This window comes from Micrasema longulum, unplaced genomic scaffold (genome assembly GCF_059751315.1).
Source record: "Micrasema longulum isolate JH-2025_06_02 unplaced genomic scaffold, ASM5975131v1 h1tg001907l, whole genome shotgun sequence".
Lineage (NCBI taxonomy): Eukaryota > Metazoa > Arthropoda > Insecta > Trichoptera > Brachycentridae > Micrasema > Micrasema longulum.
In genome coordinates this window covers 86515-113968 of record NW_028279081.1, presented here as the reverse complement: position 1 = coordinate 113968, position 27454 = coordinate 86515, and the positions used below count along the sequence as shown (strand labels likewise).

The window sequence follows — 27454 nt, the reverse complement described above, 5'->3', positions numbered from 1 at the left end:
ATACGCTGTTAAGTTTTCTTATCTCTAACACTTCCAAAAATTTAGAACCACTACCTTCCTTTGTAGTTCCCATTTTTTGTTTTGTTCCAACAAATTGGTTATAACATTAAATAAAAGAATGAAAATTCCTCACGAATCTTTTGTCTAATGTAGCATGTATTAAAGATTATTTTATTTATTTTAATTTCAAGGAAACTCGTAAAATTATTTTATGAAATCATACACATGGAGATTTTGCAATCACTGTTTTAATGCTGCGAAAAATTGGATATAAAAATGTGTTCTTATACGCGGTAAAATTTAGAGCATTTAATTGTACGACGGAGAATGTAAAATAGATTTTTTTAAATAATAAAAATTAATTATTTTGAACTGCATCGCAAGCTCTTCTGAATCAACTAATGATAGCATGTTATAATAGATTTCTGGTTTTCGGGAAGCCAACTTGCTAATCAGCAGTCACCGACTAAAACTTATACCGTCACATTGACATTAAAAAATCATTGCGCTGATAATACGATACGTATTTTTTTCAAATTTTGGCTTAGTTTGATAGTACATTAACAGATAAAAAAATATACTCAGTTTCAGTGCTGCAGAGCTGCGTTTATTTAATTATTCAAAACACATATAACAATTTGCTACCCACTAAGTCTAAAGACTTTTCGGCGGGACACATTTTTTTTAATGATAGGGTTATTTTACATTATTTATTTATTAACAAGCACTATAAAACATTAAGAAGATATTTCTTCAGTTCTTTTTTTTCCATTTGAAGATTTTTCATGTTAATGGTGGTTTGTGGGAGATCATTGAACAACCTTGGAATAACGCGATTTAATGTTCGCTCTCCGAAGTAATTTGTAATTCGGGGAACGATCGGGGAGCCCTTAGATTTTAATCTAGTGTTGTGATTGTGGGAAACTCTTTTTTTATATTCTGGATCAAAAAGTGATCTACAATCAATTTGTAGACACAAAGTTGTTTTACCGGCAGGACATTACAGAATTTAAAATATACACCTTCGCCCATATGTTTCCCCTCACGGATTATGCTATCCGGTATAATCTCCTTTAACAGTCTCATCTGAATATTATAAATTTTACGCAGATGAGGCTGAAAGGTGAGACCCTGGGGTCTGGACACGCACTCCGTAAGATATTATCGATTTATTTTTCCATCATTTTTTTAAATACTTACATTTCATGTCGACCTTGCTGGGAACCGAATTATAGGGATAGTAGACAAAGCTTTAACCGACCCCGAGGTGTAATTTTTATCTAAGAGTAGCCACCATGTCAAAAATATAAGTCCCGAGGGTTCTAGTTATATTTCACAAACAGAACTGTATTCTTCATTGCGTCTGAACACGGGAAGAATAAAAGATTAATTGAATTAAATTTTAATGAAACATAAAAATCTTTACAATTTGTTGTGTAAATATTTTTAAAGTTTGTTTTTTAAAACTTTACTAATCGAATCAAGATACAAAATATTGATTATCGATATAATTTTTAGAACACAGTCGTATCGTCGGCCTCGCAGTGTAGTGGTCAATGTGTTGGCCTATCATGCAAGAGGTCTCGAGTTCGATTCCCGACATAGTTGACATAAAACATTTATTTAAAAAGGTGTTTTCACAAAAGAATATTTTATAGTCCCTGGACTGGCACCTGAAGCGTAAGACAGATCATCTTACCTTCATGTTAGAAAAAAAATGAAGACACACTACGATTGGTGTACCAATGCAGTGTACTATCCACCATTAGGCGTGGAAAGGGAATGAATTACTCGTATGCACTAATCCTTGTGCTTTGATACACAAAATATTACACAAGGCCTTAATAATGGTAAAAAGCTTATTGTAGTTTTTTTATCTCTTCTCATATTTGATTTACCATGTAATTTTTTTATGTTTTTGTTATACAAGCATGCAGTAAATATAGTAATATTGATTTAAAAGTTTTATACATATATTCGTCCCAACTCAACACAGGACTTTGGTTCCGTGGAATTGGGAGTTGTATCTCAATAAATGTTTAAATGAATATATTGTAACTAAATGAAAAAATATATTAAAATACAAAGTAATTAAAATTTATCATGTAATTTAAATATAAACATCGCGCTCAAAGTGCCATAAACTAAAATAATATTGTGCATTTTTTTAATGTTGCCATTATATAGCCGTCTTGAAGTTTTCTATTTTCGATCGAAATTTATTAGCCATAATCAGCTGTTATTTAAAAAAGCATTTTCAAATTTTGGTATTGCGCTTTGTAGAGATGTCATTTTTGTAAGAATTTAACCTGACGTGACTTTAAATGGATGATTTACATCGCTAAGCAAAGCTCAAGTTTTTATCTAGTTACATATTCTTTGGTTATGTATGTTAATCTCAAACGATGGTAAGTTTTCAATTCATAACCTTAACTAATAATCGTACAATCTATCAAACGTAATGAATATTTGTTTGACGTAGTTATTTTTTAGGGTCGGGTGTGCGTTCCATCGACATCTCAGCACCGCGGAAGTTTCGACGGCCTTGAGACCTTTCTACTTTTCGGTACACCCAGATTTGTTTGGAAGATTTCCAGAACAAAGAGTTCGTATGACATCAATAATGTTTTTCCTTCAGAATTTATCCACATTATTTCATCTGGTATAATTTTCTTTAGGCTGTCAACGAAAATTCTCTCAAGCAACTGAGTGCTGTTTTAGAGGCTCAACAGGCCAAAACACGATGGCCTGCAACATCTCTATCATTCTATGTTCGCGGAAAAGAACAAAACAAAGGTATAAAGGAAATATGTATGTATTATTTTTTTTAATTAAACTACAATGCCTAGGAACTAAGACGAACTCATTTGAAATAGTGTGCCTATGACATACTTTGCGGGAGAGAGTTTAAAAGATTTTTTCATCATACATTTTTTTTTATTAATTAACCCTTGTATCTGAATTGAATACGTCTTTAAGTAATATGTATTTTTATATGTATTTTGTTTTTTTTGTTTAAAGATAAAGATCGCACATAATAATGCGGTTAGCGTACGTTACATAGAGCATGTCGATTTGCACTTGATTATTCATTTGACATAAATATGTAATATTTTTTCTAGTAAATCTACATTTAGTTAGTATAACACTCTCTGGAAACGATGTTAGGAATTCGGTACTCAAAATTTTGACTGCTTGTAAATTATCTACTGAATATGTTGATAAAATATCTCGAAAAGCTTCAAAGGGAGATTTCAACGAAAGGTGAGTAAAATTCTTTTCGTAATACCTTTACCTTCTCTATAATCAAAGTATCGACTCACATGAGTTTAAAGGGTAGATTTTATCGATATATACGTAACCAACTTTTAAATTAAGTTGTCGTACTATAATTATTATTATTTAATTATAAAATATTTGTTATATTTTCATTTTAGAAAATTTCAATATGCCAATCCGTTTGATGAAAATGACGCAATGTACACATCGTTTATTATGAGAGAACAAGTCAATACTGCCAAACTGCTGGATTCTTTAAAGTGAGTAGGTATGTATATAATATTTGAAGTACTAACTTAGTGCTTTTTAATATTCTTTTTTTTAAAATTTAATTCTGTGGTTCTTAAACTTACTATGCCCTTGGACCCCTTCGTAACACTTTCCCCGCATTCAATTTACGTATTTTATTTATTAGTATAAAAATTATTTTGCATACACATAATAATTATTGATAAAATTAAATTTGTTAATAAAATCTTTTGGTACCCCCCCACCTGGTCCACGAAGAAGTATAGAAATTGATAAAAAAAATCAGGCATTGCCTAGTATGTAAGTGAAATAATTCAATTAGACACATCTCACCCGCATAAATAGGTTTCAGCTCTTTAACTTCACAAACATCAACAGAAGAAAGAATTGAAGGAATATAGATGTTCAAATATGGGCAGAATGGTGAATGTTACTCAGTGTGTAAAGTGGCCACTTAAAATAGCCAATGACAGCTCATAAGCCCTGTAGATGCTTAGACTTCTATATTACCTTCTCTAAAATATTCTTCATCTCTGTTGTAATATATTAATTTACGTAGTTTATTTATTAGTTTGAACACTTATTTTCTTATTGACCATGAATATATAGACTCTATACTTGATGAATACATGAGCTACGAGCCTTTTTCAATAATAAATTACTCTCATACGCTGTGAGCATCGCGTAGTAGTGCTGTCATAGGCGCTCGGAGACATATGTGTGCACCGCAGTAAATGAGTTAAGGCATATACCTGATTATGAACCTCCAAGCAAAATTATTGCACATAACTGCATATTAAAAAAAATATATATTCAATTTTGATGTCATGAATGGTGATGTAAAAATATAATAAATGTTTTTGATTTTTAAAATGGTTTTAAAATTATAATGTTTATTTTAAAGTACTAAAACCCTTTTTTTTTAAACCGAGTGGGATAATGTTTATGATATTATTTATGTTCAGTTCTATGTTTGTGAGTATATTTTGTAAGTCTCCACGAGCGCTTATTAGGTACGTAACTGCACTGTACACAAATATGTTTTATATTGAACCTTTGTGAACCCCTCTACGTATCCAAACACACGAAAGTATTTTTAATTTGCCACAGACCCCTTCAGCAGTCACAAGGACCCCTTGGAGTCTGTAATAACCACTTTGGGAACCACAGATTTAATTAAAATATATTAATTACAGAACATAGTATGTTATTTAAAACATTACAAATTACATTGTTTAACTAAATCAGCTAATCAAAACAAAGTTAAAGTACAATGAATTTGTTGGTATGATTATAATTTATTTATTTTTCACATACCTACACATAGTCTGATTTTACTTAATTTTTTCTTCTTTTTTTTTAAATGGCTTTTTCACCTCCCTACTGGGGTGTTCTAGCCAGTCTTTGAACTGTATATTTTTATTTATATATTTACACATTTGTTAGATATATAAATTAGTGTGTCAGTATTTCACCTTTTTTATAACATAATATATATTATACATAACATATTTACAGCTTAACATAATTAATTAAAAGATATTTACATAAAATTTTATATGCATATAGTTTATTAAGTTGGGACAGGAACGTCAGAATATGGGTAGGGATCAGTTATGTAATCAATGAAATGTACTTACTTTACTAATTTCACTACCAACCTTTTTTTAGATATAGACAGAATTTTAATTTTATATTTTCATGGAAATGAACAAAGTATGTAAAATTTGAATTTCAGAACATGGGTTTTAAATAACTATTCTATTGCCAAGGAGAAGCATGAAGGTACAATCGCAACTAGACATCACATTAGTGAACTTAGCAAAAAACTTTGCCTCGAGTATAACCTGAAAGAGGTACCTACAAAATTACAAGCTTATTTCAATGTACTTCATTCTAATAAATTTTAAATGTTTACTTTGTTTACGGTGTATTAAAAATGACAAGCTTTCAAATATTTTCTATCTAGTCGTGATAAATAATAATGATTTTCACTTTCATTCTGAGATGAATAAATAAAATAGTTATAAAAATATAATAATGTCCCAAACATTTGTGGTTTATGGAGAGAAAAAACTTTGCCTTTCATAATTATTTATAATCGCATTTTCATTAGTATTCACAGTCTTCATTATTTTTAGATAAAATGGGAATCTGGTTGGAATGTAAGTCATGTTAGAGGAGGACTCCAGAGTTTCAAGGCCTTGGCATCACAACATCCAATTGAAATGAAAACACTTAAAGGTACACAAACACACATACTAGGCGGAAGAAAAAACTCATACTAAAGAAAAAATGTATGCATGATCCTCTCATTCTAATGACCTTTCTGTGGGACACAAAATTTTCCTAGGTTATTTTAGCAATGCCGTAAGCATTCCAAATGTCCTACTAATAAAGCAGACATATTGGCAATGTATGCGATTATCCAACATCGCTTGAATGAGGAAGTTTCAAGAAGAAAAAAAATTCTAACACGCGGTAAAAATCTGAGCATTAAATTGTATGGCGAAGTTTCTTGAGTTTGTACAAAATTTAAAAAAAAAAGTTTTTTTTAATAAAAATGAACTACTTTAAACGTCACTAGTTCTTCGAATCAACAATTGATAGTGTTGTAATAGATTTCCAATTTCCGGGAAGCCAACTCACCAATCAGCAGACTCACCGAAGAGAACTTAATATAATACGAGACATAAACATGTATTCTTTTTTTGGCTTAGTTTAATAGTTTATTAAAAAACAAAAATTGGAAACCACTGAACTTCCTTGCAAAATGTCAAATTATGCCCAAAAACTTCTACAGAATTATATGGTAATATTGCTTTGGTTATTTTTTTACTATTTTTATAGGAATAACAACAGTTGTTATATAAAAATATAAAATATGAAAAATAGGTAATGCATCCAGTTAAAGTTTTTCACAAATATAATGAGAGAACATGTTGCACAGTAAAGAGAAAAAAGGAGCATGAATGTAAAGAGATGAGGAAATAGAGTGGAGGAGAGAGATTTTCATAATATAGTGTAGTTGATCGATTCCAAATTTCGATATGATAATAACATGAGCATAATTAAAGGTACATAAACTTATTACACGCTGAAAATGTTTCATTTTAGAGTGTTTCAAAAATTTTTTTTTTGATGTCACAAAATTTTGTATTCAAAAAATATTTCACAAACATTCCAAATGTCCCACTAATAAAGCAGACATTGCCAATGTATGCAATCATCCAACATCGGTTGAATTGTAATTTGATTTTTGGAAACCATTAAAATAGTTTTCTTTTCATTATCTCTCTAACGTTTTTGGATTATTGATATGTATGAAAATCAAGACCTTTGTAATTTTATTTTAGGGCGTACAATAGTTTTAGGACAGTTTACTGGTGTTAGTTTGGATGGTGATGTATTCCTAGGGAACACCGAAGTACGTCATAACTGGCTGGATGTGAGTAATAAGCATTATTTTTCACATAAAAATGTTTATTTGAATATTATTTATATACCTTTGAACTTGCTTATTCCATTATTCCACTTTCCATTGGCCTTAAAGAGTTAGGGATATATTTTTTTGTAATACGTATCTTTGCATGAATAAATAAATATATTAAAATTAAATAAATACCTATTTATTTTAAAATACATAATATGTTGTACTTAGCATGTTTAGCTACCAAACGGTGGGCGGGGAGGGGGGTTAATTATCATCCCGAAAAAGATGGATTCAATATTACGTATATTTATTTTAAAAGCCATTTTTTCCATTGCAATATTTTATAATTTCTGGGCAGGATTTTGAAGCATTAGTGGACTATCTTGCCTTCTGGGTTTACTAACTCAGTGTTCAGGAATATATGAATGATGATGATGATTATTGTGCTAACCAAAAAAATGTACACATAACTTAAATGGTTTTAATTATATTTTTAAAAAACATTATTTTAAGTCCATTATGTCCAAAAATACTAATACAAAATCTTTGCATTTACAAAGCTTATGACTCGCCATTGGCTGGTTTAAGTGGCCACTCTACACACTGTAACATTCACCCGAAAATCAACAGATGGAAGAATTGAAGAAATATGGATATTCGAAAATAGGAAAGGTGAATGTTACAGTGTGTAAAGTGGCAACTTAAACCAGCCAATCACAGATCAAAAGTTCTATAAATGCCTAGACTTCTATATTCCCTTCTCTAAAATTTTCTTCATCTCTCTTGTAATATATTAATATTAATAACTCCCCAGGGGATTGAATCCAGTCCTTGTCTGCAAAAATTTCGACAAACTCAAAATATTTTAGAATTATATGGTAGGTAAAAATACTCCTGCAAAATGTTTAGCCTTATGATTCTTATTTTTATCAGTGAACAAAAAAACTGTGCACACTATCTGTCATCACGAGTATTTCACTAATTGCATAAAAATATAATCCCTCTTTCTTCAAAGTCAAATAGTAAATGTTATGAATATTTTTCAGTTTTTATTTTTGAAAAAAATATTTTTATGTATTAATAATAATTAAGGATTGATTTTATATCTCTTTTAAACTACATATATTCTAAAATTTTATGAAATCACCGTGTTTTTCAGCTCATAAAAAATGTAAATACTCATGATGAAGCATTAGCTAAAATACCAAACTATGAAAAAACTCTGTCAACTGTACTACGGAATATCAATATTAAACGCAGGTTAGTCAATAAGGCCCAATTCACACTTCGTTTAGTTAAGTGCCAGATTTGCGAGTTAATTAGAAAACTTCGTTTGGGCAACTGAATGGTCAATATTGTAATTTTTTGGTGTTACAGATGTGAAAAAGTGTGACAAAGAAATAAGATGTAAAATAGAAATCATAATCACATTATTTGCATGATTCAGGCACATGCAGAAAGACCTCAGTTGAATGATCTCAGACCCTAATGGATTCTATATCTTAGTACTCAATAAACACCATAACCAAACATTAAAATCATTGAAAAGAAAAACTTACTGTTCTGAAACTCATGGGTCGTGCAGATACCGATTAATATTTGTACAAAATTTGAAATAGTTAAAAAAATCAATTTGCATTTGATTTGAGAAAATTGTATGTCAACTTAAAAGTAAATTTCTTATTATTTTGAGTAAAAAAATTGCTAATAAAAAGTTACTATTCGTGTATTGGATTTGTTTACTAAGAAAGTTAAATAAAAATGGCAAGTTAACTCGCTACTCAACTAAGCGAAGTGAAATTAATGTATAAATGTACTTACAGCAATAATTGAATAATCATTCAAATGTTTAAGTCATGAACCATTTTGAAGTAAAATTTGTGTATATTTTGATCATTTAGCGAATGAACACTACAAACGTCGAATTATTTGGATGCATATTTAGTCTAGATTTTTTTTTTTCATTTCATTCATTAATATTCAAACTATTTTTTTTCAGGTTATATCACATATCTGGTTATATATCATAGTTAAACAGGATAAAATGCATTGTGAAAAATATTAATTTCATATTCTACCTAGCAAATTTAGTAGTTAATTTTATTTTATTCTTGTAATTATAATTTTACAAGCATTAAATAATACACTGTCCCATAAAAATGATTAATTCCCATTTAAAGGGCTACACTTTACAATAATGGAACTCCATATCCAACCATCCAGTGCCAAAATGTTTGTTTGCTAGTTTATTTTAAGAAATTTGATTTCACAGCATTACGTTGCAATTCTGCAATTTGATTGGTTTTTTTTTTCATGAAAGACCTTACAAATTAAAAGTACCCCCCCACAAAAAAAGTTGTCTAAGACTCCAATACTTAACACGTTGATCGCCGTGTCAGCCACCGATGGCCGACACCGAGGTATTCCAATTGGGCCGTGTCGGCCACCGGTGGCTGACACCCTCATCTCCTCAAAAACACCTCAAAACAAATTAAATAATTATTTTTTGATCTAATATTAAATTAAAAACGTAAAAACATTTTTTGGACATTTTATGAAAATCCGAAAAAAAATAAAATAGAATATTAAATTTACAGAAAATTTATGCCTAAAGTGCTGGCAGCTGAGTATTGCAACCAGCTTCGTAGACTGACAACTTCCTTGGGAGATGTTCATACTCGGGGAGGCAGATTCCCCCCATCTGTTCCTGAATCTCTCAGGAATTATAAAATTGTTGTTGAGCCGTATGTAATTTTTTATTTTAGTTACGATTTCCATATTTCAAACTGTATTGTCGTAATAGTATATGACAGTATTGTTCTAGATATGTAAAACATTAACATCTACGAAAATATTTTATTTGTAGAGAAGCTGGTCCACTAATGATTTCACCAACTGGACAGATTATTACCCCCTCATCATGTCCTGGAGACCATTTGATGAGCTTTATTGCTAAGAATCTAGATGAAGCAACAGAAGGATTAACAAGATACGAAATGTAAGGATATTTTTAATTACTCAAATATTATGTATTTGTTTTCTTGTACTAAAAATCTTTTGCAAAATCATATTAGTAACTCTTATTTATATTTTACCCTTTGATATTTATTTTATTTCTTAATAATTTATTTAATCGTTTACTAAGGAAGGGTAATGATTGTCTTGCGAGTGAGGCTATCAGTTAATTTATAATTTCTTAAATAGGAAAATTATGCTCTATTTCTTTTTATATAAATATTATATTTTATAATATTAATATTATGAACATTTTATCACAAACAATGCTGTTTTAGATTTGTGTATGTTTATAATAACTAATTTGATACAAAAAAAATCTCCACATTTGGATTATTCCATTGTTTTTTCTTTGCAGAAATAAACACACAGAACGCTCATTACACTCGGAATGCTTATCACGATTAAAGTTACTGGAACTCATAAAGGATGATTGTGTAACTCCAGACCGTATGATACAATGTTGTCAACAACTGCTACAGCATGCAGAAGAACTACAACAAGTAAAAAAACATTCAAAAATACTTAACCGTATATTACAGTAGTAATCTTTATTTACAAAAATATTTACTTGGTTTTAAAATTCTTATTTTCAGTATTTAAAAATTAACTCTTGTATTTATTTTTCAGTTATCTGGAGTTATCCTTTGTATAACAAGCTACTACTCTGTTTTATCAGATGGTGTTATGTGTATTCCCTGGGATTGGAAATGGTAATAATACACAATTGTGATTAGAATTCCTAGTTTTGGTAAAGTTTAGCAAAATAACTAGGGTTCTGCAAATCTAAAGCTCTTTAACTGATTAAATAAACATCTAGTCTGTGACATTATATTATTATGCTGCTGTACACTGTTTATATGCCAGTGTTGACAACCCCAATATGCTGCACTTGTAATATGTTTAATTTATTACATAACTTATTGTGACAATGTTGTAAAATTAGGATCATATAAATATTCACATTCACTTTCATTTGACACTCATTACACCTAAGAAAAAATAATTTCTGTGTCTGTATAAGAATAATAATACTTTTTCGTACTACTGAAAAACTCGCATAGGTATTGTGTAATCGGAATTTGTTACTTTTATTTTATTGATATGAATTGCCATTAAAACTTATTTATTTGGAATGCAGCTTTATTATATGTTGTAAATATTTTTTTACTTTATTAATTTATGCCTTAATAATGTAGGGTCCATCACTAAGCTTAGCCGATTTTTATTGAGAAGAACTTATCTGTTCATGTTCTCTAACTAGAGGAGTATAGAGCAATATTTGCTAATGGATTGCGATAATTACTATGACAACCCATGTTAGTTTTATACCCTATTTATATAAAGTTCATAAATAGATATTGAGAATCGGAACTCTGTAATATACTCCATAAATCAACTGGATGCATTTTTAGAGCCTCACAGCTATTATTTGTTAACAACCAATCCATAGCTAAGGAATTAAGATATTAATTGAAGTTGGTGCTCTTGCAGCAAATTCACTCATTTACCTATAATTAATCAGCTTTATTTCTTATGAACTAGGCTGTTTTTAATTAATAAAGGCAATTACTAATTAAATGTTTAGATGAAATCAAATATTTTTTATAAAGTTTTTACTATTTGTTTAAGCTAAATAAATATTTAACTATATGTATATAAATTACTACTTACCAGTAATTTATCAGAACCATAAAACAATATATTTTTAATTCAGTATAAATGATCAGAAATATATATGAGATTCCATTATGAATGTAGCATTCATTGTTTATAAAATCAGCTACCAATTCGTAAAAAAACTTTTTTAAAATTAATAATTAACAGTTAATCATCATTTTATTCTATTTGTTTATAAATATGTCATACCACAAAGCGAAACATGTATTAAAAAAAAAAACATCATTTTATTGTCTTCTTTGCTATTTGTTTTATATTTTATGAATTCCAATAATAATCTTGTTCATCATATGTTTGAAATAATTTTTTTGTAGTAGTAAAAAAAAAGTACTTTTTTTCAATGATAAATAAATAAATTAGTAAAAAAATCATTTTCTTCCGTCAAAAAAATTACTTCCTTTAAATTTCACATATTTTGTACCTAATCATATTCATTCCATAATGACAGCCAAATTAGCTTTGTAATTTCTTTACAAGGGAATCCAAAATTTTTTTTTTGCTATAATAAAAAACACGATATTTTATTTTTTTAAATTTATTATACTTACAATAAAAATATTTTTTATATAATTGAATTGGAATAAATATGAATTTCACGCATTTCAGTATGAAACTCCCGTAGGATGGAAATTGAATATTTTTGCATGAATATACTGTGGTGATATGTTTCTTTAGGCTAAAATATTAAAAAATAAATTGAATATACATAATATGTCTATTTTTAAAATACATTTTATAGTAATATCTGTTTTATTTTATTCACACTTGCACTAAGTCAAATGCAAAGTTGCATATATATAAGAAACATTTCATTATAAAATTGTGACAATACGTAAAATTAAGTGTACAAATATTTTTTAGAACATGCTTGATTGAAATATTTACATATTATATATTAAAAAAATACTGTTCGTATTTCATTACAATACCTTTAAAAGAAGTATGGTATACTCAGATTGCAAACATATTTACATTCATATAGTTTGAGAACATTTAAATTGAAATAATATTTAAATAATAAATTTTTGTTCCAGCTCGATTGGGCGGGTATATAACATTACAAACTATAGAAAAATCATGAAAAAAGGATAAAGAATAACATAATTCATATGAAAATCAAACAGATATAAAAAATATAAAAACAAATACAACATTTGAAAGAAAAACAAAAATTATTTAAAGATAATAAAACTAAAAAAAAATATTTTCTAAATATAAAAATGAGTAGAATAGGTAAGTAGTTATGATAGATATTTTTCAAAAACATAGTATGTGTTTTGAAAAATAACACAATACAACCAGTCGCCTATATTTGTTGGAATCTGACACAAAAAAAAAATGTTAATACATTTTAACGTAGTTAGGTAGTCCACAATTTTTTTTAAAATGAGATATTGGTGTAATCGGATGCAGTAAGGTTAATTCTATGTTCTGCTTAAAACAGCCAAGCCGCTTTCATACAAAAAACTGTAATAATCACCTTCCAAAAAAAATGTTGATCTCAAAAATGGCATTTCTCAATTTGCAGAAAACACCCACAGCTCTAGAAAAATAATACAGTACTTTAAAACTACTTCTAAAACTGGTCAAATACGTAATAAGATACTTGTTTGAAATATAAAAAAACTAATTTATTAATTGTTTATCATTTGTCAAAGTCAAAAATAGTCGCATAAAGGTGCTATTATCTCAGTTTCACTTTTCTGTAGCTGCTGCTTTCTGCATAACTACGTTAATTTATTATGCGTATATTTAAAGAAAAAACATTTCAATTTCTTAAAAAAATATTGTATAATCAGTTTGGCGATTTTTATTTACAAATTACAAATATAATCTCGTATTACATGGATCAGATCAGATCTTGTGCAGTTTCTTGTACAATAATTCTTGTGCAAAATCTAGAGCCATTTTATTTTGAATCTTGAAGTAGGGCACACATAAACATTTTCTTATGTGTGATCCAATAAAACGTTAATTTGCTATTTGACACGCAGTTTCCGGAGTTAAAAATTGCGCGTAAGCATGCACAGTACTTAGATGTTTTTGGCGCCAGGACAGATAACGGGCAGTTTCACAATTGACAAAATAAGCTATCTTGTAAAAACTAGCAATATATTCTTCTACAATCAACATCAGGGTTGCTATTCTGAATCACTCTCGCAGTACGAAAAAACAGTTTTTCTCGAGTATTTAGTACGTAAATACGCGAGATAATACGGCCGCGAGAGCGTTTGAGATACCAGCCTTGGTTTCTGAAATAATATGGATCATGAACCTAATAGGAAATCAGTATTTCCAAAAAAGAAAGGCAAGTGAAAAAGTGCAGTGCGCAAGCGTGGAATGCGCGCGCAGATCTTAGTTCAAATATTTGTTGAAAAATAGAATGTGTTATATTCTTTCTAAATTTAACCACAGATTTCATCCAATGAGGATGGTCAGTGCTACGGAGATTTTTATATAAAAAGTTTTCTTACATGCTGTAAAAATTAGAGCGTTTAATTGTACAGCGTAGTTTTTAAAAAATGAAAAAAAATTGTTTTGATAGCAATTAACTACAATTCTGGTCAACAACTGTTTAGAATGTACGGGGTTCTTTTTTAAATGCCAGCTCAACTCACCGACAACAACTCGTGACATCATGGGCAGAGTAATTTATACATTAAAAAAACATACCAATGATAATACGATACATTAAAATATAAATATATTTTAAAAGCCACTGAACTTCCTCATTTGACCCAATGTTCACTGGGTCAAATCTTGAACAAGGTCTTGTATTATTTTCTAACACATGTAATACGAGCTTTAGTACACTATTCAAAAAAATTATATAACTTCTTAAAGAGACTAGATTAAATAATTAAGTAACTATATCTACTTAACCTTTAGAATTTCAAAAACTATTCACTATAAAAGTTAATTATTAGGCTCAATACATTAAATGATACACAGCATTTACTAAAATTAATTGTACTAATATAAAAAAAAAACCTATACATTATTGTATTCTAAAAGAGATCAAATATCTTTTTTGAATTGGATAAAAAACTACCATAAGATTGAAATTCCATTTTTTATTTACAACCTACTCACGATAAATTTGTCTTACTTATTTGTAAGAGTGGGCTAAATAACAAGTTCAATTGTAAATTGCGAACATTATTTAGAATATTATTAAATAAAGTAGGTAGAAAAGAGGCGGTACATATTAAATTACAAATATCAGGCTGAGGAAGAATTAATTTAAAAGCCATATTAGACTAAGAATGTTTATTAGTAAGGATCATCATCAGTAATTAAAAAGTAGATTTATTAGTTAATATTATGAGAATCATTTTTCATACAAAAGCAGATTATTTTTTGATGACATTATTACCAATGATCAAACGACCGGGCCAAACATTTTATCTGGGGAGCTATTCTAAATCTTCTTGTGGTGACATGTAAAATTTTAAAGAATTTCTAAGTGCCCAGAATAATTTCCACTACAGCATGGCTACACTGATGTCAAATAAATACAAACACTAGAAAACAAACATAATGATTTTCATTTAGAACTATAAATATCGATATTAGTTTATACCGTCTCAGTATATACTGATGAAGATAGCCGTTCATAATCGCGGCCCTGGAGTGATGTATACGTATATGCAAAAATTTAACTGATACAGCACTGTCAACACCAGTGTTTCCAACGGTGGGGCATAACGCCTCAGAGGTGGGGCACCGCGCTTCAGAGATGAATCACGTCGGCATTCCACATATAAAGGGGAATACTCATCGGTCATACAAAAAATGCCTGAGATCTACAAAATTGAAATATACGCCAAATTGTACTTAAAATAGAATGAAACCTGTTACAATTCCAATAATTATCTAAAAACAAAGAAACTGTGCAGGATGTAGGAATAATCGCATGGATTTGCAAAGAAACTAACACAAAATATCATAATATTACTTTGCATGCCAGAAAATTATTATTACCATTTCCCACATCTTATTTGGTGGAATGTAGTTTTAAGGCCGTAAGTGATTTACTAATTAAAAAACAAAATCGATTGGATATAACTTATAGAGGGGACCTAAGACTGAAATTAACTAAGTTAGATCCGGACATCAAATTTCTTTGTAGCAAGCGTAACTGAATTAAATCATGAATTAGGAGTCAAGATATGTGTGTTTGTATTAAATTTCAATTGTGACTTTTGTTTTATTATTGTTTTCATTTTTATTTTATTCTACTTAATTACATTTTCAATTTGTGTCTTGTAATCATTTCAGTTATAATATATGTATTAGAAATAGGTTTTATTTAATTCCATTAGGGGTTCATATGTTTACAAACATATTACAATATGATTTGAAAATTTACCTGCTGTTTAATTAAAAAAGATCCGGTGGGGCATCTGACTTTTGAAAAGACTACGGTGGGGCATGGCATAAAGAAGGCTGGGAAACACTAGTAGACTCTACACAGACCAATCTTCTCACTTTAAAAGCCATATATGAACATTGTATCTAAATATTTTAACTAGAGAGAAATGAATGCCAGGATGCCATGTACTCAAAGACCACTAATAATATAATATAAGAAAAGGAGTATTGGATGACATAATTATGCCACTTGGTGCAGGATAGAAGTAATTATACAAGAAAGGGAAAGACTCTGATCTTGATTTAGAACCAATACAGGAATGAAGTCAACTTGTGATGATGAAGTAATTAGGCTTCTAAACAATGAAAAAGCAGTTTCCTCTGGTAAGGCAAAATTCAACAATGAATATGTCCAAATACCCCAGCCTCTCCAAAAACCTATTAACATAAGTAATTTATTTATATTCATTTAATGAAAGTTACATGTGTTTATTGAGGAATTATCCCTGAGATTTATTTATTTATTTTATAGAAGCATACAGTTAACAATGATTAAATTATATAATAAAGATAAGATTGAAAGGCAGATGAAAAAAAAAATTTTTGAACAAGAAGGATAGAGGAAAGAGTGTTGTGCATAATTAGTGCCGCTGATTGAATAATTATTTATTTTGTGTCATGCGAAAGGGGTCATTAAAATGAATTTTGAAGAGTAGGTTTAAAAAGTCTACTTTATTATTTAATAATTGATATGAATAGCATAATAAATTTTGTTTAGTAGATTGGCTATAGATGCAGAATGTTTTATTGGTTTTATAATCTAGGTATTTTTTAAATTTCCTTTGAACATTTTCAATCTTTTCAATGGTAGGTTGTGTATTGTGGGCTCCACACAACTGATGCAAACTCCAAATTACTGAGATGTTTACTATGCAATAAATGCATATAACAAAATTACTGAACATCATCAGTCTTAATCTAGTCTAACAAAGTGAGAACAATGTTAAATAATATGACATTCAAATCATTGTATCCCTAATGTATTGCAAAATATGAGATGATTTTAGATTTCCACTTCAAATGTTAATTGAAATAAATTACAGAGTTTGACCTCAGCTGCCTAAATTACAAATATTAATAAAAAACCGTTTTTTGATATCTGCTTTACATACTGAGCTACTTTTCAGTATTCTAAACTTATTTTTTATGCGATGCCAGACAATTTTGATGAATAGGTATTTGAACATTGTTTTTCTGTCACTCTCTTGCGAATGCCTCCCCGATACTGGACGAAAAAGATAACTGCACGTTGGACTAATATTTCCTGACTAAAATTGACAAAGTCGACTGTTTTCAGCACCCAAAACTGAACCGATTTGGTTATTTTTTTAAAGAAAGAGTATCAGTGTGAAATTTTCCATGTCGGTCGGTACCTTTTCTATTTTTCAAAATTATTTATCATATTTGTATACCATATGTCCGAAGACGGCAGATGAAACTGGGGTTTTTTTGGGTTTTTGGATGTTCCTCGCGTCCATTAGAAACAATTTATCAAAAAAGCAAAACAATAGATATGCCACGCCAATGGTAAATATTTATAGTGTGTTCAAAATAATCGCTCTAGTACCATAATCCAGGGAGAAAATATGGGTATACAAAGAAATACAGAAGTATGAAGAAAAATGAGACCGTATAAGACAGTATATATTATACATATATATTATACATATATATTTGACTATTTATAAAAAGAGAATACAATTTTCATAATTTCACAACCTTTTTTAAATGCAGAGTTCTATATTCTACCTAGATATGATAAGATTTTATTTTTACTAATTATTGAAATACGTAACAATTTTACGAATTGTAATTACAATGATACATTTTATAAAATTATAGTCACGGTGACATATATATATATATATATTTTCTTTTAAATCATACGTATACATGATAATAATGTAATAGGTTTGATTGTGTTGTTTATATTTTATCATTAAAATTATAAAAAAATTCATCATACATATTTACATGTATATTTTAAATTTTTATTTGAATGATTTACATAGCACAAACATTATTACACTCAAATACTCATATTAATTTACTTCAAGCATTCTGATCGTAAAACATAAAATAATTTTTAGAAGACAAGAAAATACTAAACCACTTAATGTGTAGACAGTTGTGCGTTTGCACAATATTGTGCCCGAATTCACATATTTGGTTTGTCCTCTTGAACAATGACAAGTTTGTTCTTTTGTCTGGTCACTCTTGTAGCTGGAGCGTAGCTGGTTGGTTGCAGCTGCTTTAAATTTTGACTAGGAATGGCAGTCTAAAAATAAACATAATCATCATAAATATTGCTTATTATATTTGGCACATTGAATAATGTAGATAAGCACAAATATTGTATAAGGAGGTAACAATTAAATCACAAGGATAAACCCAGATAGTGTCTGTGATACTGCATAACTTGTTTTTTTTTACAAAAATGTTTTACTGCAATCAATTCAATATAGGGACTAAGAAGCGTTAGTTTTAATTGTTTTTTTTATTCTAAATACAAATATTTCTTTATCTTTGCAGACAAATTTATTAAGCCATGGAAATAAAATTGATTAAAAAAATTGGAAGTAACACCACTAACCATGAAATTACATTATAAAATATAGATGATAAAATACAAAGGTAAAAAAATCATAATGCATTTTGTGTACATATTTTTTTAACTTTTAATAAATCAGTTTTGAAATTATCTGCACATTTACAGCATATACTTTGAAGTGGTGCATAAAATATAAATACCTGATGGTATCTTGCAAGGCGTTGAATTCCATCCAGGAACCTGGCATTGCCCTCAGCAGAATGGTCCTGCTTTGTAAGTTTAATCTTTGCCGTGGTGGCTGCTATTCTCCTGTGCTGGGTAAGGACATTATCCACTTCTGAATCTGTGTTGCCGTAGTCACAACCAGAGGGAAACTCCAGGGAGAGGGGTACTTGACCACAAATGTTATTCCCATAAACACTGCTGTCACTTTCTGTTTCACCGGTCATTTCTCGCATCAGTTGATTCATTGTATGATAATGTCTTGAATAGAATTGTAAATTTTATTAGAAATTAAAAATAACATTTACCATTCATATTTGTCTAAATTTAAAAAACTTTAATACTACAAAATAATATCTGTAGGGTCCATAGCCCATAGTCGATGACACACACGTGTTAAATTAGTTCACCTAAAAGAGTCTAATGACCGACGATGCAATGTCATCATTTTCAATCGAATCCTATACATTCGTAAAATGCAACTCTGAGTATTTCACATGAAATCGGAGGGCATCACCCTGCAGTACATTCACATCATCCCTACCATGAAGAAATGAACTACAAAGGAATATGGTCTATAAAGAGACCACAGGACGCAGCCAACCTAAGTCAGTCAGTTCAGTTCAGGTCAGACCAGCTCGACGACATCACACAGTTCCAGCATGTAGTTCAAGTGCAGTCTCTTCAACTCATCATCTCCATTACTCACGCGCTCCTCAACAAAGTGCCGTATCTTATTCGCCATGTAATAAATACGCATTAAGCACCAACCTCGTGTCTTCTCTGTCAATCTCTAACTGGGGTAGGAACTCCAACCAAACCCTCAGCAACCTTTATCCTACCTATCATTGGCAAACAATGAATGTGTGGAATAATCTACTTCGAAATATATTTTAAGCGCCGTATCTGAATGTAAATGCATTAATAATAAATTGGACTTAAATTAACACATTTTATGAAGGCTTCGCTACAATGTAACAAAAATCACCAAAAAATTAAATAATTACTACTTTTGTAAAAATCAGTATCTCTTAAAATACCAGTTATTTTTTTATAAAATGTTGAATGCACACCATATACAGCTTATGATAATTTAATAAAAGGTAAGAGTAGTCAATATTTATAACAGAACAATAAAATATATAGGTATTTGTCTATATTTGGATTCAGAGAACGACGAACAAATACCAATCCATATTATAAAAAATACAACCCGAAAAAGTCACCATTCTGCTGACCAATCTTATAATAAAGATGTGTGAAAAAAAACGGAGATAATTTATCAACTCATTGATTAAACAAATCATCTTACGCACAAGGTCTCATGTTTCTCATAAGAGCTGTTCAAGAGTATGTGAGTATGGAGATGAAATGACAGCTTATCTTACTTTTTATGGATCTGTCGGCCTCGTGGTGTAATGGTCAGCGCGTTTACCTACTATGCAAGAGGTCTCGGGTTCAATTCTCAACATGGTTGATATGAAATATTTTAAAGGGTGTTTTTACACTAGAATATTTCATAGCCCCTGAACTGATACCTGAAGCGTAAGGCTGATCATCTTACCTTCATGTAACAAAAATGATAAAGATACGCTGCAATTGGTGTTCCGATGCAGTGCCCTATGCACCATTATGTGCGGGAAGGGAATGATGATGATATGTGTGTAATTTAGAGCATTGACGTGAAATACTCGGAAGAAATAATCGAGTAGATTTACCTTTCCCACATAAAGTGTGTTAAAATTATGTGATTATCTGGATAAGCAAAAAAGAGGCACATTAGCTAATAGCTGATTCGTTTAGTAATGATATTGGTAAAAGCTTATAAACTGACATAAAACATTATTTCACATAAATACATGCTACTTGTAATACAGCAATTTAATATTTTTGTTTAAACAAATAACCCGCTAAGCCTCTATTGTACAGCAGGTGGAAAAGAGAGGATATAGAAGGAAGTTATGAAAAATACACTACAACACTCAGACCAGTTGAGAAAAAATCCTTCTAGAATTTATCTGCAACTAGTGGGAATTGAACCCACGATGCCAGTTTCACAGTTAGCCATCTAACCAAAGGCGCCACGGCGCCCGTCAGTTTAATAATCAATATTATAATTTTTTTGTGCAAACAAAAATCAGAACATAAACACAACTGTGAAATAGTAGTGAAGCAACAGCTTGAAACAAACTGTACTGTATCTATTATTTAGCAAAGCGAGTTCTCAGAAAACTACGAATTCGAAGATATAGAAACAGAAATGTTTATGACTAACTAACTAACTAACCATCACGCCATTTCCCCAGAGGGGTAGGCAGAGAGGATAGAACGCCACACCACTCTGTCCTGGCACACTTCCTTTGCTTCCTTCACATTCATACATCTTCTCATGCACGCACGTCGATTATTCCGACTTTTCACATGACCACTTTCAAGAATTTGTTGTACTTGATCATGCCATGTCTTTCTCGGCCTTCCTCGACTTCTACAACCAGACACATTCGCATCATAAATCTTTTTAGCCGTTCTTTCATCATTCATTCGCTCCACATGACCGAACCATCGCAAAAGACCTTTCTTAATTTTGTCGATAATGCTTAACTCAGCCTTGCATTCTGCTCTAATTTCGACATTAGGGCACCTATCATACATTGTTTTTCCGCACATTCGCCTGAGGGATCGCATTTCAACAGCATTCAGTCTACTTTCGTCCCTTTTTTTCCAACTCCATGCTTCGCTTCCATACATTAGGGTTGGTACCAGAACTCCATTATGAACTGCTAATTTAGCCTCTTGCGATAGACACTTATTTGCTACGACAGACTTTAAGGCACCATTAACTCTGTTACCGGCACTAACCCTCCTTTCAATATCCTTGTCCATATTTCCATCTCTAGATACACAAAAATTAATTGTAGACATTGAATCAGCTAGAGTAAAAAAAAGGGTTCGAATTCTGGAATTTTGGCCTATTTTAGTGCAGAAAATGACAAATATACCTAGCAGTGAGTGTCGTAGTCCGTCGGGCATGCATCAGCCTAGCGTGATGCAAGGCTGCCCATGCGTCTGCACATCTCCTCCTCCACCCGCCCGCCTCGCGCTGAGCGGCCCCGGCTTGTGCCTCCAGAGACACACAAGTCCCCCGCAAATCTATCACCTACAAGCCATAATAATCTAATGAAACAATCAACAATATTTTTAGTATGTCTGAATGTTTGTAGACATGGCTGGATTTCACTCCCTTCGAAAATAGGGAAAATATTTTTGAGAAGGGAATGTGGAAGTCTAGGCTGTCACGGCTTTTGACCTGTCTTTGGCTGATTTATATTGTTCTGCCTATGTATAAACATCCACATTTCCTCATTTATGGAAAAATTGAAGAAATTTGGATGTTCAAACATAGGCAAAATGGTGAATATTACACAGTGTGTAAAGTGGCCACTTAAACCAGCCAATGACAGGTCATAAGACCTGTAAATGCCTAGACTTCCATATTCCCTTATTTAAGGTGTTCTCCATCCCTGTTGTAATTTGTTAATCTTAATGACTCCCGGGGGGGTGAAATCCAGTCTTTTGTCTACGAACATTTGGACAAACTCAAATATTGTAACTAGTTATAACTTACATTATACTGTACAAAAATAATTTCAGTTACTTTATTATTACAAGTTATTAAATTCAGACGCATTACGTTTCCTAATTTCTTTCTCGTATTTTCCATTCTTCATTTGATTGAATTCTTTGAGCAGCTTTGTATGCGTCATCTCCCTGTTTCTGAAGTTTACGCAAGTGTTGTTTTATTGGTTGGTTTTCTTAAATATAATTTTTTTAGTAGGAAGGTGACAGATTTTTAGTGGGTTTTTTTATAACAGGTCATAAGCCCTATATATACCTAGACTTCCATATTACCTTCTCAAAAATGTTTTTCCTCTCTATTGCAATTAATTTCAATAGTAAAACAATGCTTGCAAAACGAAGAAGTAAAATTAAATTATGTACCTTATAATAAAATATTATAATTTGAAGAAATTGTAGAATCCACTGCATCATTTTAATTATAAATTAGATGAATTAATAAAATAACATGAAAAATAAAAATGTCTCATTTCATAGTACATTTTTAATGCTATTAACATACCTTTTGAAAATATTTATAAAGCAGGGTTCTCATTTCATTATCTGAGAGTTTACTCAGTCTCGCCATCAACATCTCTTCTCCTCTTTCTCTCTTTTGTCCAACTGATGTTAAATCTTTGACTTGACCCCTTCCACATATTAATTCATTCTTATATTCTATTGCTGTATCTATTGCCTCTATTGCTTCTTCACATTCTAGTATTTTCCTTTCCTGTAAATTAAAATTAAATCAGATCAAAATACTTGAAGACTCAGATCAAAATTAAGCAAAATAATATTTTTGATCATTCAAAGAAAATATTTTATTTTAATTCTAATCGGGTTGTGGCCCTGTGCCTAGTGTCGCAGACTCACGGACTACTACAGCTTTCAAAATTGAAATATTTAGGTGAATTATCAGAACGCAAATATTTATTTTAAAAAATCTAAATAGTGTAATTATATCTACTATATTTAATTTCTTTTATAATTACCTCTGTATCGGATAAAGATTTGTGAGTTTTTCGTTTCTGGCCCAAAATACATCGCTGATCTATTAAACATTCTCTCGTTCTACGAAGATTTCTGATTTCTCGGCGTAACATGGATTCTTTATCATCAGAGAGTTCACATTTTTGCAAATCCGAAGATTTCTCTTTCAGAATATGATCCAGATGTGTTATTCTTGCACTTACTTGTTTTAATGTTGGCTGTTTTTTTTCTTTACTCTTGATTTCTATATCTTGGTACGATAAGTCTTTTTCGTACATTTCATCCAGCTTACTCTTGTCCTTTACCAGCTCTAGTTCAAGTGTATTACTTCGCTTTTCATCTCGTTTAATTTGTTTTTTTACTTGTTCAATCTGTTTTCTATATGCTTTCAATTTATTTTCATGTTTTTTAATTTCCTTACTACTGTCACAGTCAACACGCTTGTTAGTATCCATGTCATGAACTCTCCTTTCATAATGATCCACAATAGATTTACATTTACGAACTTGTTGACTGAGTTTTGGGTTACCATTTCCGACTATATACTTAGCTTGAGCCGTTACCAAGTCAGCTTTGGCTTTCTCATACTCATCTTTTAAGGTGGATTGCTTTTCAGTGCATTTCTTAGCATTATTCTGCCGCTTGACGATTTTTGATAAATCTTGGATCAATTGTTCTTTGGCGAGACATAAACTCAACAGTTCTTTTAATTGATTTTCACCATCGCTTATTTCTTTAGATATCTTAGCTACTAAACTTTGCTTAAGAGTATACTTATGCAGGAGGGTTTTATATTTTTTACAATTATCTGTAGGAAGTGGAGAATCAATCATCTTAAGAAGTTCTCTTTGGACGAGCTTTGGCTCAGGATCAGCGTAAGTTTTATGTGATTCCAGAATAATTTTTTGAGATTCAGGGGAAATGGCTTTAGCAGCCGCCCGTCGCAAGAGTTCTAATTCGCTTCCAGTAAGACTTTCACCAGGTTGAATAGTTTTCCTTCTCCCACCGTGTGCCGAACTTTCAGATAAACAAGTATCGGAGTTGAGGTTCTCATCTGATTCACCACAGTGCAGATACTCTTCGCATCTGTCAGCAGCCAATTCGTCAGTTTTCTCCCTAAATAGCTCCATATATTTACATAATTTATCGGTAAATAAAAAATCATCGTGTTGCACGCTTGTGTCCGTATCTGAATCCCCATCGAAGTCGCTCAATTCACTGGGCTCCGTATCTTCAGCGATACGAGGTAATGGTTGCTTGTTGGCTCCAGCATCTTCCTGTTCTACATCTGCATCAGATCCTACCATTCCAACAGCTGGAGTCAAACATTCGTCACATTCTGCTTTCAGAAACAACCACTCGTTAATTTGAGCAGCTTCAGTCTCTCCAACCATATTAGACTGCAAAAGCTTTTGAAAGAGTCCTTCGGCATTAGAAACAAGCTTGATCCATTGTTGCGCAGCAAACTGAAGTCCAAAAAGCTGTTCCGGAGCTCTGTTCAAATTCTTTTCAGGTACGACGGGTGTATTATTGTCCGCAAATCCATTCACAGTTACAAAATTAGGAACGCCTCGACAACACCAGCATAGCTCCAAGTTCTTTACAGACTCCTCGGAGTGTCTTAAATCTGAACTTAAACAACAAATTATCCACGTGAATGCTCTCCCGCCGAATGAATCTCTCAGCATGGCTGTCAATAGAGACTGTTCATAGTTGATAGTTTTCTCTTCAGTGGGTTGAAGCAAATTTTTAATTATGTCTTCTAGAGAATGCAGACTAGGTTCCGGGTAGGCAGAAAGTTCGCAGAAGCTCGCAGTAGATAGTCTATGATGCAAGATTCCTCCTGCTCCAATCCATTTCTGTTCTATACTTATGGTAAATACCGTGTGGCACGGGTCTGAACATTCATTAGTGGAACCTTTGTTCAGATATTGGAATGCCTCCGCTACGCTGCTGCACCGAACCAACCCACAACCGAGGAGATCTACCACATTCCCATTTACAACCCTCATCCAAGTGAGGTGAATGATGAAGCTTCTCTCCGATGCCTGATGGAGTCTCTGGAAAACATCCTGGATAAATCTTGGAATGATACCTCGGTCCTGGTCTCCATAGATGGAATCAGCTCCTAGATGTTTAAAATTACAGTAAATATTGGCAAATTTAACACAACATAAAACACATCATATCGGCGATATTCTAAAAAATTGTCAGAAAGTGATATGAGATTAGTTCATGTGTTGTGATGTGGTGTAATGGCGTCAGTGTGCTGCGGTTTCATAACAAGTGATTTATCTGTAGAAGAATTACAAATGTTCACATAGGAAAACAAAATAATTTTATCTAGTTATAAAAGTCAACGGAGTAATTTAATTATTTTTTATGCAATTTGGTAAGTACTAATTTTTGATTTTGATTTTAAAAATGACATGTTTTCATTGTACAGTAGAACTTCGTTTATCCGAACTCCAGTCATATAGATTGCGAAATATCCGGATCGTTATTAGGAAATAAAATATAAAGGAAATGAAAAAAATTAAGAAAATGAGTTTCTTCTTTAAAGCAATTAAATTTGTTGGGCATGTTTAAGTAAATTTTGAATGTAGTTGCAATTCGCTATTTTTTTTTTAAAAGCAATAAAAAAGTAATCTTATTTTGCATTTTCTTTTAAAACATTGCCTAAATTTAATGGTTAATCGAATTATCTGGATTTATGCATATTCTGATGTTTGGCACTCATTAATATGGATAATTGGAGTTTTACTGTATAAACAAATGTCACCATTGTAACTTTAGTTATTTACCTGGTCCCAGTAGGGAATATGTCTTCCCAGTTTTGGATTGTCCAAACATAACAATAGATGTATCACACCCATCGAGGAAACAATTCACTTGGGTGGAAACAATGGAGGAATATAGGTACGTCTGAGTACTCTCTATAGGAAGAGCATTATCCACTCGAAACACTTGACCACTGCCGGTCATAACTGATTGTGATATAGGGTCTGTTACCAGCCATGGAGCGGAATCTGGTATGTCAGGAGGTCTCAAACGAACCGCCACTTGTATCGGTACTTCCATTTTTAGAACTTGTGACTAATTTATATCAAAGAATTTTATAGAAAATCGACATTTTTGTTGCAGTGGATTTTTAAAACCATCAAATACCCTTAAAGTGAGAAGATTATTCACGAAATGCAAAAAAAAATGATATCTGCGTGAAACGTGAAACAAAAACGATTGTCGACATTATTAGTTGTAGCAGAGCGAGAAACCGCACAATCGAGAAATGTCAAATTGACCATAGATTATTGCAAACATAGAAGGGAAATCAGTCGTGAATCTGAAATATCAACACCGATCTATATATATATCGGTGTTGGAAATATCCGCACTTTTTTTTACCTAATTAAAAAAAAGAGTATTACGTACTCTTCTGACATTTCCAGTATAATCCTCAATTCACCGTTTTAAAGCAGTACAGTGGTTTGTATTTTATCCATGTATGTTTGAATCGTGCATAGTATCCTATGCACCACTGGGTGCGAATAAGAAAATAATATTTTATTGGTTACAGGCAGTGTTGAATATTCGAAATATGCACATATTCACACCTGAAAATGAGCCCACAAAGTCTCTCCAGACCTTTCTGTCAAAAGTCAACTTTTTTGTGCCTCCTTTTCAAGAATATCGGCGTTAGGCGTTAATTGCCGTACATGTTATAATATAAGATAATGGCGTGTATTTTTGGTTAGACAAATGAGATATATTGATAAAGCAGAGTAGGGTGTAGATAGTGAAACGTTTACGTTATAAAGACTGACAGAAACTCAAGAAAATAATCATTAATTTAAAATATATATAATGATAACTTCTGCCTCGAGTTGACATTCATTGAATATTTTTTTATGCAAAAAACGCAAACCACAACCCACAAAATGTCGATAGAATATAAAGGTCAAATCGTACTACAGTGACGCTGA

General features: G+C 31.2%; 2 protein-coding genes across 10 annotated transcripts; one reads left to right on the top strand and one right to left on the bottom strand.

The window, feature by feature from the left end:
- Positions 1-2130: 2130 nt before the first annotated feature.
- Positions 2131-18690, top strand: LOC148273576 (T-cell activation inhibitor, mitochondrial). Of its 9 annotated transcripts, none has more exons than XM_088238508.1 (14): positions 2131-2408; positions 2494-2605; positions 2679-2796; positions 3123-3264; positions 3438-3539; positions 5267-5384; positions 5670-5772; positions 6885-6976; positions 8121-8221; positions 9559-9705; positions 9828-9959; positions 10335-10479; positions 10607-10689; positions 18623-18690. In XM_088238508.1, coding segments are annotated over exons 1-14 (1476 nt in total). In that variant the 5' UTR covers positions 2131-2328; the 3' UTR covers positions 18624-18690. The 9 variants fall into 9 exon arrangements, 7 of the variants coding, with proteins under 7 accessions (XP_088094634.1, XP_088094632.1, XP_088094631.1 ...); XM_088238506.1 differs by having other exon boundaries at positions 2679-2811; XM_088238505.1 differs by lacking the exon at positions 18623-18690 and adding an exon at positions 12691-15960.
- cos (kinesin-like protein costa) lies at positions 18056-26792 on the bottom strand. Its single transcript, XM_088238502.1, has 6 exons — positions 26276-26792; positions 23474-25599; positions 23002-23211; positions 21863-22020; positions 18842-19124; positions 18056-18368 (listed from the first exon to the last, which is right to left on the bottom strand). The coding sequence occupies exons 1-6, from the start codon at positions 26550-26552 to the stop codon at positions 18249-18251; spliced, it is 3174 nt and encodes a 1057-aa protein (XP_088094628.1). The 5' UTR covers positions 26553-26792; the 3' UTR covers positions 18056-18248.
- Positions 26793-27454: the final 662 nt, after the last annotated feature.